This window comes from Grus americana, chromosome 13 (genome assembly GCF_028858705.1).
Source record: "Grus americana isolate bGruAme1 chromosome 13, bGruAme1.mat, whole genome shotgun sequence".
Classification (NCBI taxonomy): domain Eukaryota; kingdom Metazoa; phylum Chordata; class Aves; order Gruiformes; family Gruidae; genus Grus; species Grus americana.
In genome coordinates, this window is record NC_072864.1 from 10628001 (window position 1) to 10647047 (window position 19047).

General features: G+C 37.5%; 1 protein-coding gene across 2 annotated transcripts; it reads left to right on the plus strand.

The window, feature by feature from the left end:
• The first annotated feature begins 588 nt into the window (after positions 1-588).
• On the plus strand, positions 589-18840 carry UBA2 (ubiquitin like modifier activating enzyme 2). Of its 2 annotated transcripts, none has more exons than XM_054840544.1 (17): positions 589-843; positions 4690-4773; positions 5031-5101; positions 6242-6306; positions 6788-6888; positions 7045-7166; positions 7815-7882; positions 10262-10383; positions 11228-11327; positions 11848-12008; positions 13111-13204; positions 13302-13414; positions 13888-14043; positions 14552-14648; positions 15266-15371; positions 16196-16332; positions 17757-18840. In XM_054840544.1, exons 1-17 carry the CDS (start codon positions 700-702, stop codon positions 17936-17938), a joined length of 1923 nt encoding a protein of 640 aa, XP_054696519.1. In that variant the 5' UTR covers positions 589-699; the 3' UTR covers positions 17939-18840. The 2 variants fall into 2 exon arrangements, with proteins under 2 accessions (XP_054696519.1, XP_054696520.1); XM_054840545.1 differs by lacking the exon at positions 589-843 and adding an exon at positions 977-1374.
• The last annotated feature ends 207 nt before the right edge of the window (positions 18841-19047 follow it).

Genomic DNA, 19047 nt, shown 5'->3' on the forward strand with positions numbered 1-19047 from the left:
TGCGGAGTTCCCTGTTGGTTTAGGCTAAATTGCAGTATTTTAATTGACTTAATGGAGGAGTAATTCAAGTAAGTGTCCTTAAAGCTTTTTGTACAGGTTTAATGCTGCAGCATAAAGTAACGCACTAAAAGTGTGGATTTAAAAAAGAAAAAAAGGGAGGGGGAGCTAAAATGATGGAACATGTTTGCAAAACTACTTTTTTTAAGGAAGAATTGGAGCTTAGTAGAAGTGAATCAGTTAACTTAGGCTAACATACATAAAAACATCTTATGTTACACCTCTAATACTGCCAGTGCTCCCTAGGGGTGCTTGCCCTGCTCTTTTCCCCAGCTATGGCAGGGAGCCCAGAGTGCGCAGGTTCTGGGCCAGGCCCTGGCCCTGCCGACGGCCGCAGCAGACGGGAGGCAGTGCCCCTCCCCGGTGCCGGGCCGTAGGCATCCCCCAGCCGCGGCGGCGGGAGCGGGACTCGAACCCGCGTCTCTCTGCTCCCCGTCCCGCCCGAGCTCCGGCCCCGCTGCAGCCTTCCTGGGCGGTGCGCGGGAGAGGGCCGAGGCCCTCCCCGCCGGCAGGGGGCGCTGCGGGCGAGGCGGGCGGCCGCCGCTCTGGTCTCGTCCGGGTTCTCTGTCCGGAGCGCGGCCCGGCTGAGGAGAGCCGCGCGGAGTCGCTCCCTCTGCCCGCCGCCGTTCTTCGCCCGCCGTCATGTCCGTGCCGGTGTCGGGCCCCTTGCGCAGCGAGCTGGCGGAGGCCGTGGCTCAGGCGCGGCTCTTGGTGGTGGGAGCCGGCGGCATCGGCTGCGAGCTCCTCAAGGACCTGGTGCTCACCGGCTTCAGCAACATCGACGTGGTGCGGGCCGGGGCCGCGGCCGGGGCGGGGGCCGGGGCGGATGGGGGGCCGGCGGGCGGCGGCGCAGCCGAGGCTGGGGCGGGGGGGGGGGGCGCGTGTTAGGGACTGGGGCGGGGGCCTGAGGGGCGCCGAGGCGGCGGGGGTGCGGGGGCGCTGTGGCGGCGCGGCCCCTCCCGCCAGCCGCATTGTCTGCGTGTTTTCAAACTGCTCCCGGCCCGCCAAAGCTGCCGGGCGAGGCTGCTGCGCCGCCCCTGCTGCCGGGGGACGGGTTCCGCCACAAAGGGGCTGCGGCCTGCGGGCGCCATCCGCGCCGCCGCCTCAGACGGGGCTTCCTCCCGCGGGCCGCCCCGCGCGGCGGTGCCGCTGTGCCCGGGCTCCCCGCCGGAGCGAGCGCCGGGAAGGCGGAGAGGGCGGTCTTCTCCCGGAGGTCGGGCCGCCTTCCCGGGGCAGCGGCGGGTCCAGCCGTCGCTCGGCGGAAGAGCGGCTGCGCCTCTCTGGGAGCCCGTAGATGAAATCTCCTGGGAAACAGCGGTGTGCCATGTTTGCTGCCCAGCGATTGCTTGTTAAAGTCTTAGTTTTGCCTAATGCCGCCTTTGCTAATACTGTGGATAATGGTCCGGTGACGAATTGCAGCGAAAAACAAAATACGTGGAAGATGAACTGTATTTTTAGATACCGAGTTGTAAAACTGTCAGTCTTAGAAGTCCGGTCGCGATAGCTTCCCGCGGGCTGTTGCTTTCGCTTTTGCTTCCTGATACTAATCTCTGGTTGTGTATAGGAAGGGGAGAATTGAGAGAGTATAGAGAGAAATACTGTTAGCAAACCGCTGATTACCTAGTTTCCAGAGCTTTATTAATTTCTTTCTGTAGTTATGAAAAGTACATGGTTTTAAGAAGTCACAGGAGTACAAATCCAGCTAGAGCACAGGTCTGTTTCCTTGAATACATTTTTACCTGTGTGTGCCTGGCCTGGAGTCACACCTGAGAGTTTTGTATGACAAGTTGTATGAAGCTTGTTTTTACAGTCAGACTTGTTGAGCAAAGAGTATTAGAAACGGCTTTTATCTAAAACAATATCAGCTTGTAGAAGAGTACAACTACTGGTTTGCCTTGTTATTCATACAACTCAGGCCTTTCTACTGAAATACGTTTTAAAATCTGTGGGATGTGCATAATGTAATTCCAAATTGTCCCTTTGATTTGAGTCTGCCACTGAGAGCCTATCCAATTTTAGCACTTTACTGGTGAAATAAATATATGCAGAAGAGTGGAAGCCTGCATTTTCTGCACTGTTTTTTTTCCCCTCTTTTTCTACCTTACTATGTCATTTGTGTATTCCTGCAGTCCATTGTAATAGGGTTTAATATCTCCTGATTTTCCAGTTACTCATTAGGCATAAATCTCATTGGGGTATGCTTATTGTTTCACTTATTATAGTTTGATTTTTTTTTTTTTTTGGTATTGTCTTTCAAGGCCAACTTGGTTGAACTCCATTAACTTAAGTACATGTTGGATCAGGGCCATCTTCATTTAAAAATATCACTGGCAGTGTTTTATGCAAGACGGTAACATTTTGATAACATACGGAGTGGGTGGGCAAAAGACAAGGCATGAGCAAAAAGAGAATTATTACACAAAGAGGAAACTTGCTATTAAGAGAATAAATTGCTTTTGTCAATGTTTGTGATATCATTGAGGGTTTTCCGTGGTTATTAAATACTAACAAACTTGAACACCTGAAAGTGCTTTTTATTTCTATAAGTTGTGAAATATTTTTAAAAACAAAATATTAATACTAAAAAGAAATCTAGTAGTTTTGAATACAAGACAACTCACAGGTATGTGATTTCATTAAGTATAGTTTGTTGAAAGGCAGTGCCATTGTCCTCATGAATGAGGAACGAAATCAAATTACTCAAAATCCAAGTCTGAATTAAGAACATGAATATGTATTCTTAGGAAGTTCTGAGGCCTTTCCTTATAACTTGCAAAAATAGGAGCAGTGTAAAAGTTCATTTAACAAGAGAACTCTTAAATTCTGATCATTCTTAGCTAGTTTGAAGCTTCTGTTGAGGTTTAATGGTCTCACGTATTCTCTTTGGAGAAAAACTTCCTTTGGTTCTTTTGGTCTTGGTAGTACTGTTTTCAGTTGTAGCTTATGTCACTTGTTATCATTTCCAATTAAAATACTAAAAGCTTTCTGGGTAGTGGAAGTTTTAACAGAATTATGCACTTAATAATTTTCACTTGAGGTTCTCAGGCTTTTTTTGGCTTTGGACTAAGCAAGCTTTCAGAGTATGCCTTATGAGAAAGGGAAGGAGGTAGAAACGTGTTTTCTTGCAGATACCATTTTCATGAAAAGTTACAAGACCATGGGTAGTTACTAGGATACTATGGGTAATAAAGATTAATAGTCTCTGCTTTATAATACATTTTGAAAACATTGTGTATTTTCTGTTTGCTCTATATCCACAGATGCTTTTATTTAGTGTTTAAATAAAACTCTTTAGCCATTACAGTTCTTAGTATATTAAAACTTAATCCTTCAATTAAAAATACTCCCTTCAGAAAAAAGAAGTTTAATCTTGGAGCTTGGGTCTCGCATGCAAAAGATCTTCAATGAGAAGTGTGTGGCATACTTTTTTTGTTATTCAAGTTTGGTTAATAAAATTAAAAGTGTATGAGAACACACTCAGTAGGTCATGTTTAAACAACATGCTGCACAGTCAGTCTGATAGTTCTCTGCATATAGCTGAAAGCGTTACTATGTTGAGTATGTCAGCATTATCTGTAGGAATTCGGGAGAAATATCTCTGAGGATCAGAAAAATTGTCTCCCTCCCCTCCTAGTTAAAAATGTTAAGGACAGGAAAGGACTTCTAAAAAGAGAGGTTCGTCAGAGAAACTGTTTAATCAAAGTAAAAGTAGTGGCAACAAAGGTAGGAATAAATTTTCTCAAAGTTCTAATTAAATCTTCTTAATTCTTGAGGTGGGGTAAAGATATTTGAAATTATGATGTTCATGTACATATATTAATAAATAGAAACATGGCTGCTAGGGGAATTACAGCCATGGCAGGTTGTACCTCACAGGTGTTCTGTGGTATATATTTTTAGGCATCTTGATTATGTGATTGGATTTTTTTTGTGTAAGTAGACTTCATAATTTTTTAATGTGCATTTAAACAGTTAGTCCTGGTGACAAACAGTAAAAACTTTTGCCCTGCAGTGTATGAATTAGATCACAATACCCTCAGTTTACTGATTCAGTTGCTCAAAGCCATGTTCAAATATAAAGTAGAAGTACTAATTAGTTTGTTGAGTAGCCTTTCTTGGGCCTTGGGGAAGCGTGGTACAGAGCCAGCGTTCAGCATGGCTAGTCCCATGTAGAGTCTGACTAGACCTATCTGGACTGATTTCTGCAGTATCTCCTCTGAGGTTGTACGCTGTGCTCCTGATGAATTCTCACTAAAATATTTATCCTATGGTAAAGAGGACAATCAGTTATTGACTTTCTACTAATTATTGTGCATGCATATCTCAAAATTCATGTGTGTTTTTAGTAGGGACTCTTTCTTCAGAAAGTTTGTTGTCATGTAGCCCTTAATTTTTGACATATGGTTCCATTGTTAATAGTTACTTAAAATGTATGGGTTCCAGGAGATGATTAGGTGATCACTTGTGCCTCCACAGTTGCTGTAGTGCAGATGTAACACCTATATGCACATCTGAAAAGGGGTCTGTAAGGTTTATGCATTTTGGCCAATCACATTTGCTTCAAACTCTGTTAATGATTTTGTTCCTGTTATTTCTGTAAAAGTGAAATGGCTGTCTCTTGTGTGTTTATAGATTGATTTGGATACTATTGATGTCAGCAATCTCAACAGGCAGTTTTTGTTTCAAAAGAAACATGTTGGAAGATCAAAATCACAGGTGAGAAAAAGCCAAAGCTCGAGTCTTACACAGTATTATTTTATGGACAGTGTTAGAAACATGCCACAATTTTGCTTCTGTTGTGAAGAGGGAAGCGTTGGTTGGTTGATCATGGCTATCCACAACATTTCATTTATAGAAGTATTTAAATATCTTACGGTAATCAACTTACTCGATACTCAACTAGTATCAAGTCTATCTTTAGAAGGAAGGAAGAAATAATAAGTGGCTTTTTTTTGTTTTTGTTTTATTTCTAGGTTGCCAAGGAAAGCGTGTTACAGTTTTATCCAGAAGCTAATATTATAGCTTACCATGATAGCATCATGAAGTATGTTTGTTTTTAAGCTCTAATTACATGTTTTGATTTGCAAGTACTGTGTTATTTAAATGCTACAATGGTGTGCTTTAAGATATTTTACAAATCTAGCGCAGTAAGATGAAATACTGTAAATATGAGATTACCACACACCTGAGTGGGAATGTGGATTTTGCATGAGTTTTCTTAAGCTCTGGTAGTAAGCTGTAGTCATTTGCTTGTGTCTATTTTTCATTTTATTAGCAATATTTACTATATAAATTTCCACACTGTAAGGATGCCCTGATGTCTTGAGCAATAGTTAGATTAAAATAAATGTGAATGTTGAGTCCGTGATTAAAAAAATGAAGTCCTTTGTGTATGTGTAGATAACTGAGTATCATTTATATATGCCCCAAACTGTTAAAACCTAGTCTTTATGATCCATAACCAATGAGTACAAGATTATGTAGATTTTCATTAGCTGTTTCCCATGTTTTAATTTATATTTTTCCAGTTTCTTAAAAATTGATATTCTCTAATATTAAGGTTTGAACTCTGATGTTGCTGTTAGCCACTGAAACACTGACTCATTGCACCCTACTCCTGAAACTGTAAAACTGTTAATCCTGTTTCCTCTTTACTCTCTCTTCTTTGCCACCACCTTTAAATCAGGAAAATGCAATGTAAAGATACTAAAGTGTCACGATTTTAAAATCTCACATCTTGGCTCCTAAGGGTATGGAGGCACGATCAAAACCAATTGAGCTATCACAGTATAATGAATTCTCAACAGTCTGATGAGCTATGGTAATTACAGTGTGCACGTTTTAGCCTCAGCTGATGGTTTTTAAGGTCAGTTACCACAGCTCAGCCAATTTACTCATTAGGTCAGAGCAGTATAATCACTTTTTCCGTTGTCTACCTGTTTCATTGGTCAAATTAGTACTAATTGCAATAGCTTCCTTCCAGCAGCATAAAATTCATGCTTTCGCCTAGCTTTAAAATGGACAGAAGACAAATGGGGCAGTTAAAGGCTAGCAGTAAATTTATAATATGTGTAATTTATCACACAAACACCAGTCCACCCTTTGCATGTGTATAATTTCTGTTGTGGCATAATAACCAACAACTTTGATATGCCATTTTGAGTATTGTTTTTCTTTTCTGTAGCCCTGATTATAACGTAGAGTTCTTCCGCCAGTTTACGTTGGTAATGAATGCTCTGGATAACCGAGGTGAAGTTTTCACTATGATTTTGTATTGGCGATGAAAATACTGTTGCTTGTTCATAGAAACAGAACTTTAATGTGTTCTACTCTTAGTACTTCTGCAATTTCAGTTAAATAACAAGTATCCTGTTAACCCATCTGTAGTTTGACTAATGCTTGTGCGTTTCACTAGAAACTTGAAAGGGTAGTTAGTGCTTTTGTAAGTGTTTTGAAAGTAAATGTTAGCTGCTGTGTTGCTGCTTTATGGGAACTGATGAGTATTGTGTGTACACATGTAACTTAATTCAGTTGAGTTTGCTATGTTTAATAGTGTTGATATATTTTGTGTTAATTGGAAAATGGACTTTGTGAAAAAGGCACAGTGCTCTATAATGAAATAAGGCAGATTAAGGACAAATGTTTGCATAGGAGTCTAGTTTGAATTTGGAGAAGTAAAACCTTTTTTCCTAATTATTCATTTTTTTCTTTAAAACCTCTTGATTTGCAGCTGCCCGTAACCACGTGAACAGGATGTGTCTGGCTGCTGATGTTCCTCTTATAGAGAGTGGAACTGCAGGCTACCTTGGACAAGTAACAGTTATTAAAAAGGTTAGGTTGTGTATTATTCTTGTGGCTTTAAATCATTAGCTATTTTAGACATCAGGGAGTTGGGTGTTTTGAGATACAGTTACAGTTCATCTGGTAATAGTATGTACTATCAGTAGCCTTCACAGTCTGACGAGTAAATATTTCACTTTTCACCAGGGAGTGACAGAATGTTATGAATGTCATCCTAAACCAACTCAGAAGACTTTTCCCGGCTGCACAATCCGAAATACGCCATCAGAACCTATCCATTGCATTGTGTGGGCTAAGTATTTGTTCAAGTAAGTGATTTTTTTTTTTTTTTTAAAAGAAAATAGGTACTGTGGTTCACTCTTCTGGTGTCTAAACCTGCAGACAGAGAAATTAAGTGGGGACACACTTTTTTTTTTTTTTAATGTGGATTATAGCGAAAACCTCCAGTTCTTTGGCCTGGGTTTTGGGGTGGAGTTTTTTTTCTTTAAATATAAAGATGGAAGGTTGATCAGTACTTAGGTCTTGCTCTAGTATCACAGAAAATCTGGCAAAGTAGTTTGGCCCAGCAGTGTAGGTTGAGGTTACTTTATTCTTCACCTTTGTTTGAAGTTAACACATTTTTCAGGTTAATGCATGTATTAATAGATGTAAAGTTTGCTGCGATGTTGGAGTCTTATAAGCAATGCATTCAATACTGCAGTATAAATATAAGGCTAGGCGAACTATTGAGTGAGTTAAACAGAACTGTTTTGCTAAATTCATTTTTGTATTGAACTTTTTGTGTTGTCAGTGTTAAGTCCTCGTGTGATGAATCCCAACAATTTAAAAAGCAATGTATGAAGTGGCACTCTGATATATATTCTAAAGTGGATATATATCTGTTAGCAAATATTTCAGTCTTTAACCAGATGCAATGAAATTCTAGTGTTGTTTTGTTGTTCTTTATTATTATATAGCCAATTGTTTGGAGAAGAAGATGCTGATCAAGAAGTCTCTCCTGACAGAGCTGATCCTGAAGCTGCCTGTGAGTGTAATACAAGCTGGTAGCTTACCCTGTTACTGAAGTGTTCTATTGCAGAGATTATGACTTGTTTCTGTACGTTTCTTAAGGTTCAAGAGTTCAGCCCCACTTTCTTTTAAGAGGATTCCATTTACTGTACTCTTGGACAAGAGTTTGGGGTGTGTTAACAGCACTTTCCCTTACAGACCTTCATGTACACCGTGCATAATCTAGTTCCCTCATACTGCTGCTTATTAGATATTTGAAACAATTTTAGTGTTTTTTAATTAACTTGATGCATAGTGCATACCAGAGGTTTTTGCATGGAGAATGTGCAAAAAAACCCTCTTCAGAATGACAACAGTTTAATAGTTTCAGCTGTCAGAACTGTGGCTGTTGTGGGCAGCTAAAACATTACTAAAATGATTACTTCAGCTGCTGTGAAAACTTTTTAATACAGTGTAAGATGGGTCACTGGCATTCACTGGTTGTTCTCAGATAGCATGGGTAGAACAGCTGTGAGGAACACAACTGATACTCACTAATCACAGAGTTCAGTTAAACATCCAGGTGTGAGATCTATGATTTAGATGAATAGGCTTGTATCTGTTTGGAGACTCCTGTTCCCTCTGCAGCAAATAGTCTTCCCCATGTGCAGAGAAACTTGAAGTGAAAAGTGAGTTTAAAGTGCAAATCAAATATAACTGATCTTCACACGGTGGCCTTTTTTCCCCTATATATTTGGATTTGATGGGGCACTTACTTCCTTGCAGCTGGGAGGCTTGTCTTTTGAACTGAGGATTGAGAACTGGGTGATATTTGTTGTTACTCTGTATTTTCCACTCCTAGCTGAGGGATTGCAAGGAAATACAAGGTTTGTGTTTGAATTCTTCTAGCTTGAAACTTCAGTGTTAATCTACATAGGAAATATGCTCATTTTAGGTTATGGTTTTTTTAGCTATTCAGTATTTTTCTGTAAGGACAGTAACCATAGTTCCTGTGAAGGTGAATAAGCATCATTGTTGCTTCTTTTGGATCCTCTGATAGATCAATGGACTTGGGAGAGGGAGCTTAGAGTATCCTCCAACTCTTCAGATTCTCTGAACATCTGATAGCGATCACCCGACAAATTGTTCCTACAGGAAGGGCAGCATGAAATAGCTGAGTCTTAGAGTCATGTATAAACTCACTTAAAACAATGGCTGCTGGAGTACTTGGAAGGTAGCAGGTACAAAGCCACTTACTTAAAGATACCAGGATGATTATAGCAAGACCTGAGCTGTAGCCTCATGTCTGTAGTGCGCAAACTGTCTGTGGCAACAATGCTGTTTAGAATCAGTGGACATACATGATGTATCAGGGAAGGGTCAGTGCAAGCTTTGTAAAAGCAAGTCATGCCTTGTGTGGCTCTGCAGGTCCTTTGAAGGAATTGGCAAACCTGTGGACAAGCATCTCTGGTTTACGCTGTTTTGAATCTGCAGGGGGCACTCAAAAACTTTTTGTGAGGAACCTGAAGGAGCTGAGCAGCCATGGGGAGAAAAAAGGATGAAGATCCTGAAGTGGATAAACTACTTAAATGATGGAGATAACTGGTGATTAGAGGAGTGTTTCAGATTGGGGATGGGACCAGTGCTGTTCAGCATACATGATTAAGCAAAGTCACTCAGAATAATAAAGATGAGGACTAACTCCAAAAAGTAGTAAAAAGCTTCACAATTCAGAATGACTAGGCAATGAGACATTAAGTAGATTTGTTGCAGATAAATATGAAATGATGCACTGGTGAAAGGGGGGAAACATTCACAAATTTACATATAAAATGATGGTCTCTGAGTTGATTTTTCTCGTTCAGTCAATATGTTAATAGATAGTTCTATGAAAACATCAAGCTGCTGCTTATTAGGAATCACGATAGCAATTGCTGGAATGGACTGGGAAAGTAACACAAAATTAATAGCATCTGTATGCATGGAATTTTTTATTTTTTTTATAGGAATAACCAGAGGTAGGAAGCTGGGGGGGGTATGCTTGTGTGTGTTTGGTTTTGTGGGGTTTTTTGTGTTGAAGTTCTAACCAAACTAAGACTCTTCAGCCAGGAAAAGAGACTACTAAAAGGTTAGAGATTTATGAAATCACAACGTTATGTAGTGAAAATTAATAAGAAACAATTTTCACTGTTTCTGCCAATACAGGAATTGGGGGACATCAAGTTAAATTAGTGAGTTGCAGTTGCAGAAGCAAACAGGAGTAGTTGCACTGTTCAGCTTTTGTTGGACACAGTAAAGCCATTTTATGGTCCCTGCATAATTTTGGTTATTGACTCTAGGGGAAATATTTGGATGTGATTTTTCTTTCCTTTTTTTTTTTTTTAAATTAAAATATTGGCTAACACTTTATTAATAGGGGAGCCAGCAGAAGCAGAAGCCAGAGCACGAGCATCCAATGAAGATGGTGAGATTAAACGTGTTTCAACTAAGGAGTGGGCTAAATCAACTGGATACGATCCAGTTAAACTTTTTACTAAGGTATCTTCTTTACCCCCAATAAATGTCTTTATGTGAAGTGTATGAGGTGCTTTAAAGTTAAGTCAAAACCCAGTTTGGATGCTTAATGCTAGCCATCAATTATGCAATTATGTTATGACTTCCACCAGGTTTGCTGTAGTGTTGGTCTTTTACAACACTTGCTTGTTTTATGGCATTCCATCTGCGTCTGTACAGATGGCTTCAGGGGCTTGTCCATATTCTGCAGACAAAACCCCTTCATTTGAATTATTTATAATATGAAAAGGTAAACTTAAATTCCATAGGGATTTCCCTGGGCATAATCCTAAAAGCTATCAGTCATCTTCTGTGTATAATCAGGCTCTAGCATAAGAAAATACAGACTGTTTTAGGAGTTTTCCTTATAAATAGTTACTAAAAGTGGATAAATAGAGGAAATAAGTATAGAATATAATGCTGATAGGTAGTAAGAACTAGAAATTCATTGGCATGTAGGTAAGAATATTTCAGGGAGAATACACAAAGAGCTCTAGTGATGGCTTCAGTAGGCACATGAACCCACTGTTTGGACTATTGTTTCTTGATTTTTACTTTACTCCCCCCCAAATTAATCAGAGCCATGTCTGTTTTATGCAATAAGTATTAGAGAATGGGGAATAAGAAGTTTTTCACATCTGTTTCGTTTTTTCCTGTGGAGTTTGATTATTATTTGTGGTTGAAAATACTTCCAAGGAGAAAAGCAAAACCTCATAAATCTAATGCTGATTTTTCAATTTCATAGCAGATGTAAAAATAAAGATGTCTTTTTTTCCCCCCTTTCATTTTAATGTATTTTTGTTTGTTTGTTTGTTTTAATGTTTCCTAGCTTTTCAAAGATGACATTAGATATCTGCTGACAATGGATAAGCTGTGGAGGAAAAGAAAGCCTCCAGTGCCACTGGACTGGGCCGAGGTACAAAATCAAGGTAATTGTCCCTCCTCCCACTGAATATTTGTAAGTCATACCTGCTGTTTGTTAATGCATCTCTGTGATATGTACATTTCTCCCTGCCACAGTTGAGTACTGATAATGAACAAATTAATTCTTTGCAATTCCTGAAGATTTTAAATTTTTCTCTATATAGAAAATGTTTTTCTAAAACAGTTTTGCAATTGTTATTTTAGATATTCAGTATTGGCTGTAGAAAATTCACATTTCAAAAAATTACATGTCAGCTTATTCTAGTAGACTTTATCATAAGCACTGATGTATTTATCTCTGAAAACTGAGTTTTGCTGAAAATTTACATTTGCTGTAATTTATGCATGTCTAGGTGATTGATGTAAGTATAGCTACAGTTGCAGTTTTAAGTGCAGATTTGTTGTAAAATGTTCTTCAATTTAGAAAATATCTAATTTTCCTGAAATTGGAGAATTCTTAGCTCTTTGAGAGAGCTTCTGTGCAATTTACAAGTATTCTTGATTATTTTTTTTCTTTTCCCAAAGAGAAAAACATATCCGAACAACAAAATGAATCTTCTGCGGTCTTGAAGGATCAGCAGGTTCTTGATGTCAAGAGCTATGCACACTTATTTTCAAAGAGCGTTGAAACCCTGAGACTTCACTTGGCTGAGAAGGGTGATGGAGCAGAGCTTATATGGGATAAGGTTAGTTTGCCAAATACATAAGAACCAGTTGTACTCTACGTATGTAGTACACATATTAATTGAACTCATTCGGTTTCATTCCAAAATAGTACTACTTGAACAAAAATGTCTGGCACCTCACTGAAAGCACTTTCCATATGTAAACAAATATATACTTTAAACACTATATTTTGTAACTCGCTGAGTGTAAGGATTAACTATTGTGATGTAAAATAACTTAATTCACCAACTTTAAAAAGCACAAATTCAGAAGCATTGTGTCATATTTTGATTTTTTAAAATATTTTATTAATGCAACTTCATTTTTTCCTTTTTAGCTTTCTCTAAAACATGCTCTTATACAGTGGCGTCTAGCTAGAGTTCTACTGACTTGTACATAATAATTAGCTCTGATGATAGGTATCTGATATGAGTGTTGCTGAAGAAAAACAAGAAAAGAATTTTCTCTTTTAGCACCAGAGACAGTGTCGTCTTTCTGCAGTCAGTTGTCATGTGGCATAAGAAAAAAAAGTAGTTTGTAAATATAGGTGGGACAAAATAGTAAAATAGTATTACAAGAGATAGTAAAAATATTTCTTTCTGAAACACCAATTTTTGAAACTGAGCATAAAACATTGTAATATTTAGGATTTAGACATTATTTTGGACATATTTTATTAATACTAATATGCTAAATCACTACTAAAATCACAGACTGGTAGGACTTGGAAGGTACCTCTGGAGATCATCCAGTCCAACCCCCTGCTAAAGCAGGATCGCCTAGAGCAGGTTGCACAGGATTGCATCCAGACGGGTTTTGAATATCTCCAGAGAAAGAGGCTCTACAACCTCTCTGGGCAGCCTGTTCCAGTGCTCTGTCACCCTCAGAATAAAAGTAATAACAAAAAAACTAAGTACAATTTCTAAACTTGTGTATTTAAAATATTACTGCTCTGTCTAAACATACTATCTGAAAGAAGAAGTGTATTGACTTTGAAATGCAATATTGTACAGACTTTTTTTTAAAACTTTCTTTTTTTAAGGTTTTAGGAACCCTGTGTTGCAAACTTTTTCCAATGAATAATCTGATTTTTAAATACTTCTTGTATTAACTTCTTGTCAGGATGACCCTTCTGCAATGGATTTTGTCACTTCTGCTGCGAACCTCAGGATGCATGTTTTCAGTATGAATATGAAGAGCAGATTTGATATCAAGTGTAAGGATAAAACATAACATTGTCTAAACATAACATAATCTAAACTTCTCATTTTCATTTACTTTTAAAAATCTGCATACTCTTGCTTATTTTGCAGCAATGGCAGGAAATATTATCCCAGCTATAGCTACTACTAATGCGGTAATAGCTGGTCTGATAGTGCTGGAGGGTTTGAAGATTTTATCAGGAAAAATAGATCAGTGTAGAACGGTAAGTGGGAATAAGATACTTTTACTTTCTTTTTATTATTTGTTTAAAAGGCACATTTAACTTGCTTTGACTATTGTGTGGTTTTACTGTCTCTCACTTGCTGTTGCTTCAGTAGATTCTGAATGCGCTGGGAATTTTCAGCCACAATGAAAAGAGAAGTGGAAGTCTCAAGGATCATTAAATTCTTCTGATTTAATGAAAATTGGCTGCTGGATAGGAGAGAGAACCAGACTGACATCACTTGAAACATGGTTGTTTCATGTTACAGATCTGTTTGTCAATAGCTGGTCAGTCAGCACAGGTGTCATTGTGGACTGGCTGTAATATGTGCTTTCTCCTGTTCAGCAGGCATGTCAAAGAGGATTAGGGAACAGGACAACCTGTGAGACTAAGAGAATAAATCTGTAGGAAAACAGGTTTTATGAGTGCTGTTATTTACAGAATAACTTGTTTTATTCTTGTCTCTCCTCAAGATTTTTCTGAACAAGCAGCCAAATCCCAGAAAGAAGCTATTGGTCCCTTGTGCTTTGGATCCGCCAAATCCTAACTGTTACGTATGTGCAAGTAAGCCAGAAGTGACTGTGAAACTTAATGTACACAAAGTTACTGTGTTAACACTCCAGGATAAGGTAAATCTTGAATATTAGCTACAGCTTTCATTTTGGTTCTAATACTGTAAATTATTAAAGTTAGGTTTTTGCCTGAACATCAGATGTTTATACTTGCTGTACAGTTTACATTTCTCTCAGCTACAAGAAGACCTAGATTAACCAGTATGCTTCTTGCTCATGTGCGCTTGTATATCTTGTGAAAGAATGTTTGTCTTTTGTAACTAAATTTGTATTTCAGTTGAATAGTTCAGTAGCCACATTACAGTTGCCTAGTCACAACCGATTTGTAATTCTGTAATTTTATGAAGTATTCTTAAAAATTTGTCAGCGTATCTGAACCTGTAGGTTTCAGACAGCAAAAATATAATTATTTTGTTCATGAAAGTTAAAAAAAAAAAAAAGTGTAGGCTTTCAGCAGACGCCTGAAAACAAGCCAGGATAAGAAAATTAACATAATTCAAGGTTCTTTCTTCTATAAGTGTTTTTAAGTCAGATATTGATTAAATAATCGTATTCATCTTTTCAGATAGTGAAAGAAAAATTTGCTATGGTAGCACCAGATGTACAAATAGATGATGGAAAAGGAACTATTCTTATCTCTTCAGAAGAAGGAGAAACAGAAGGTATGCATACTGAAGCTTTTTAGATAAGAGTAGATAAAAACTAGGAAGAAACCAAGATGCACGGTGTGGAAGTATAGAAAATACTCTAGTGTTCATCCTGTAGACTAATATTTGAAGAGAACTGGCTTTGCAAGTATTTAAGTGGCTTAAGAATAGCTAGTGATATTGTCTACAAGCCTGCATGTCCAGTTCAGCTTTCCTATATAAAGTACTTTTCACCTGGAGTGTCAGGATTCCTTTCAAGGATAGGTATTCAGCTATAAAAGTGCACCATTTATCTTCCTCTTTTGCAAGTCCCGTTCATTTTCTTGTTCTTAGATTGTGGTCTCTTTATGATGCTTGTAGGCACTGTTGTAATACAAATATTATCTCCAGAATGCTCCTAAATGTAGTAATAATGAAGTGCTTGAGCATGACTCATGAGGAGTAAAGTAGTCAAACATACGTAGTTTTAACTCCTGATGGCCTTAAATGCCAACTTTTACTTTAAATGTAGCTAATAAATGTTATGTTTCTATATAAAACTTCTGGAGTACTTATTTCATCATACTTATTCAGATGTAAAGGATCTTTACATAAATAGCTGTAGACACTGCAGTTTGTCACTATTTTTGTAGCAAATAACCACAGGAAATTATCAGACTTTGGAATTCGAAATGGCACTCGACTACAAGCGGATGATTTCCTCCAGGACTATACACTGCTAATCAATGTGCTTCATAGGTAAGGATTCTGAATAACTATTTTTGTGCATATATGCAGAACAGTTCCACAGGGAATTTCTGACTTAGAATTTTAAATTCATGAATAAAGCTCAAAGATTAAACTGCAGAAAGAAAATATAGAGGTAAAAGAGGAATTGGTTTTTTTTATTAATTCATAGAGTTTAGGGGGGGTTGTTGTTTGGTTTGTGGTTACTTTTTGGTGGGGCTGTGTTGTGGGTTTTCTTCAACAGCAATTGGAAAAAGTTTATTTAATTTGTCATTACACAACATAAAAATACAGTGCAAAACCAAATTTACTTTTGGGGCGGCCAAGAGGTGAGGAAACTACCGTTTAAAAAAAAAAACAAACAAACGCAAAATTTAAAAAACCAAGAAAAACCCCCAGCCTGCTGGGGTAGTACATCCTCTGCTTTGACTACCTGTGTTCAGATAGAGCAATGCAAATACAAGTCACTTTGAAATAATTGGTGTTTGTATTTAACCCTGGATAAATAATACATATATTATATACAGTAAGTTAACATACTGCACTTTCAGTGAGAATAGGAATGTGATGTTGAGGAAGAAAGGTAAGCTCAGGTAATGATTTTTCTCATTCTGAAGTATTTTAAGTCATGGCACTGCATGGAACAGTGTTTATGAATAGACAAAGCATAAATTACAAAGGAGGACTGAACGTTTTTTCTTTTTTAATATATTCTTCTAATTTTGTCATAGTTGCAGGGTGCTCCAGTTACCTGAATGGCATACTTTCCTTGTGAAAAAGGCAGGTTTTTTATTTTCACCTGATGATTGTTTAAAAGTATATGTATTTTTCTGCAGTGAAGACCTAGAAAAAGATGTAGAATTTGAAGTTGTTGGTGATACCCCTGAAAAAGTTGGTCCTAAACCATCAGAACCAGCATCCAAGAACATTACCAATGGTAGTGATGATGGAGCGCAACCCTCAACATCAACAGGTAAATAACAGTAATCAATATTAAATAAAACAAAATAGTCTTTAAGTAGTGCAGTCCAATTAAAATAGTTGTCTTCAGTTTTATGACTTAACTTTGCCAACATGAAATAAAAAGCATTTAAGTTGCCTCTGTGTATAAATAGAATATTAAATAGAAAAATGCACATTTACAGTTGTTACAAAATGCACATTTAAGATTGTTATAAAGGCTTATAGTAAATACACCTTGAAATTATATTATTTAACTTGCAAGGGCTTCGTGGGGTGTCAGCCTAAGTGCCTCATTTGCACAGCAATTTAAATAAAGTTAGACCCATTCTATCTGATGGGGTGATGCAATTGCTTGACAAAAAAGGACCGAATTTGTCACTTTCTCCCCGCAGATTAAAATTTTCTTTGTGGATGTCTTTGACCATGTTTCATGTTGTTAATTTAAGAAGATGTCTTTATTATCTGCTTACCAAATAATTATTTTTCAACTGTCAAGCAAAGCATGGCAAGAAAATAGTATTTGCTATCCAGGAAGAAGTACCAGCACCTTCCTAATGTAGAGTGTTTCTTTCACCATACTCAAAATAGTTTAACTTAAATAAATATGGGATGCTTAAGCACTGAAAGCTAATGTACTGGAAACATCGTAGTGTTTTATAGGGGTAGTGTACGAATCTGAATACTTGTTGTGACAGATGTTAGATCTGTCTTACACTTTTGGATCATGTTTCTTTGCCTGTCAGATGGTCCAACTTAAGATATGTGCGCAAGTATGTAGTCACATCCACTTCCCTCTTGTTTCAGGGGAGATTAAATGTTAAGGGTATTGCTACGATTTATTTCAAGTTATATAAAAAAGCCTAGCATAAAATTAGGTTTTATAGTGAATTTTGTACTTGAAAGCAAAAAAATCAACTAGATGTCTTGAAAGTTCATGTTTGGTTCTATTTTCCCTTCTTTATACTATCTGTTGTTATCCTTTAGCTTTTTAAGTCTGCTCACCTTTCTACTCCTCCCTCTCTTTGCATGTTCTCTCTCAAGGAGCATGGCTTTTAGTGGGAGTTGTAGTGAAAGGAGAGGCTGGACTACAGCTCAGTGTCTGTAAAAGTTCTTTTCTCAAGGACTGCTGCAGATAGCATACAATTCTTCTATTTTGTACAGGCAAAAATGCTAACTAATGCGTTTCTCGTATTTTTGGGTTATTGCAATATTTTCCATACATTTTAATCAAGAGGGAATAACCATGTGAAAAGCTTATTTTATACCTATTTCAGAGAAATTTAAAATACTTTTGCAGCTGAATGATAAAGAATATGGATAAAGAATGCTCCAAGATGTATTTCTTGTATTAGAAACGTTCTCATGTATGAAATCTGGTTTGAGAGTAGACTACCTTTACAGTATCCATTTGAATTAAAACCATATATTTTGCAGCTCCAGATCAAGATGATCTATTGATTGTTGATTCTGACGATGAAGGTACTTCAAGCAACGTTGATGATGATATGGAAAACAAAAGCCGCAAGAGAAAACTAGAAGATAAAGAGTGTGTCAGTACAAAGAGAGTGCGTACTGAGCAGACAGAAGAGCAAGATGAAATTATAGCATTAGACTGAACATGCAAATGCCCCTTGACAAAATGATTCAGATAATGTGATACAGTTACAGCATATTATGTTGGGATGTGAAAAATGTCCAGAACTAGACTAATTTTAAGGCCTTTGTTCCAAGTGAATACCAAACGACTGGCTTAAATAATTCGTGTCTGTTTCTCTTGATGATAAAGCTCTCACATCAATAGACTCTTTCAGAAGTTTTTCCTTATTAATTCCATATATTAAATGTAGTAGAAACATAGTTTATAAATACTTACAGATAAGTATTTGCTTAAACAGTCATGAAAAAAGCATGTTATTTTTGTGTAAATACCTTTTAGGTATAATTCAATAGGACAAAAAAAACCTACTCTTGTTTAGTAAAGGGTCATCATCTGATGCCCAGATTTTAAGTAACTACATTTTTATTTTTTGCTTGAAGAAAAATATTTTGTCTAGTCCTAAACATTTTTCACACCCTGAACTAGTAAAGAAAATTTAATAAAGCAAATTAGTGCCATGTTTTAACAGTGTTCTTAAACTTCAACTGGCACTATGTACATTACTGTAAAACTGTTAATTTACTCAAGTTTTTCAGCTCGTACTGCCTGGTATGTCAATGTAAGAAGCAAATTTTTGTGTATTGTTACAGTTTCAGGTTATTTATATTTGATGTTTTGTAAACTCAGATACTACTACTATACTGTACATCTGATGGACCAAATAAATGACATCTGAAATACTTGCTATATTTGCTTGCACAGTCCAAGTTTATGCTGACTTATGGGATTTTACAATGTATAGCCTTCAAAAATTACTGTATTATTTTCATTTTTCTAAACATAACCTAGTAGTACAGAACTTAAGCTTCACTTGTTTGAGGTGAAAGGGGAATTTTTTTAATAAAATTTTGTGAATGTTTTTTTTCTTGGACAATCAATTATTGGCCTCTTCGACTGGAGCATTTGCACCACCACACACACGCTCTTGCCACCTCATGCCTTCAGAAGGAAGAAAGCACTGGTCTTTTATACATTACACTTTGTGCATAGGACAAAAGTGCAATGTTTAGAATCAGTATTTTAAAGCCTACTGCATTCATTTAACTCTTCTGGTAGCTTTCAAAACTA

Bases quoted from the DNA above. Each gene is read 5' to 3' on its own strand.
- UBA2 (XM_054840544.1), top strand. From the start codon at position 700: ATGTCCGTGCCGGTGTCGGGCCCCTTGCGCAGCGAGCTGGCGGAGGCC. The intron at 12,009-13,110 runs GTTAGTTTGCCA...ACTTCTTGTCAG, and splicing joins CAGAGCTTATATGGGATAAG to GATGACCCTTCTGCAATGGA. The intron at 14,649-15,265 runs GTATGCATACTG...CTATTTTTGTAG, and splicing joins AGAAGAAGGAGAAACAGAAG to CAAATAACCACAGGAAATTA.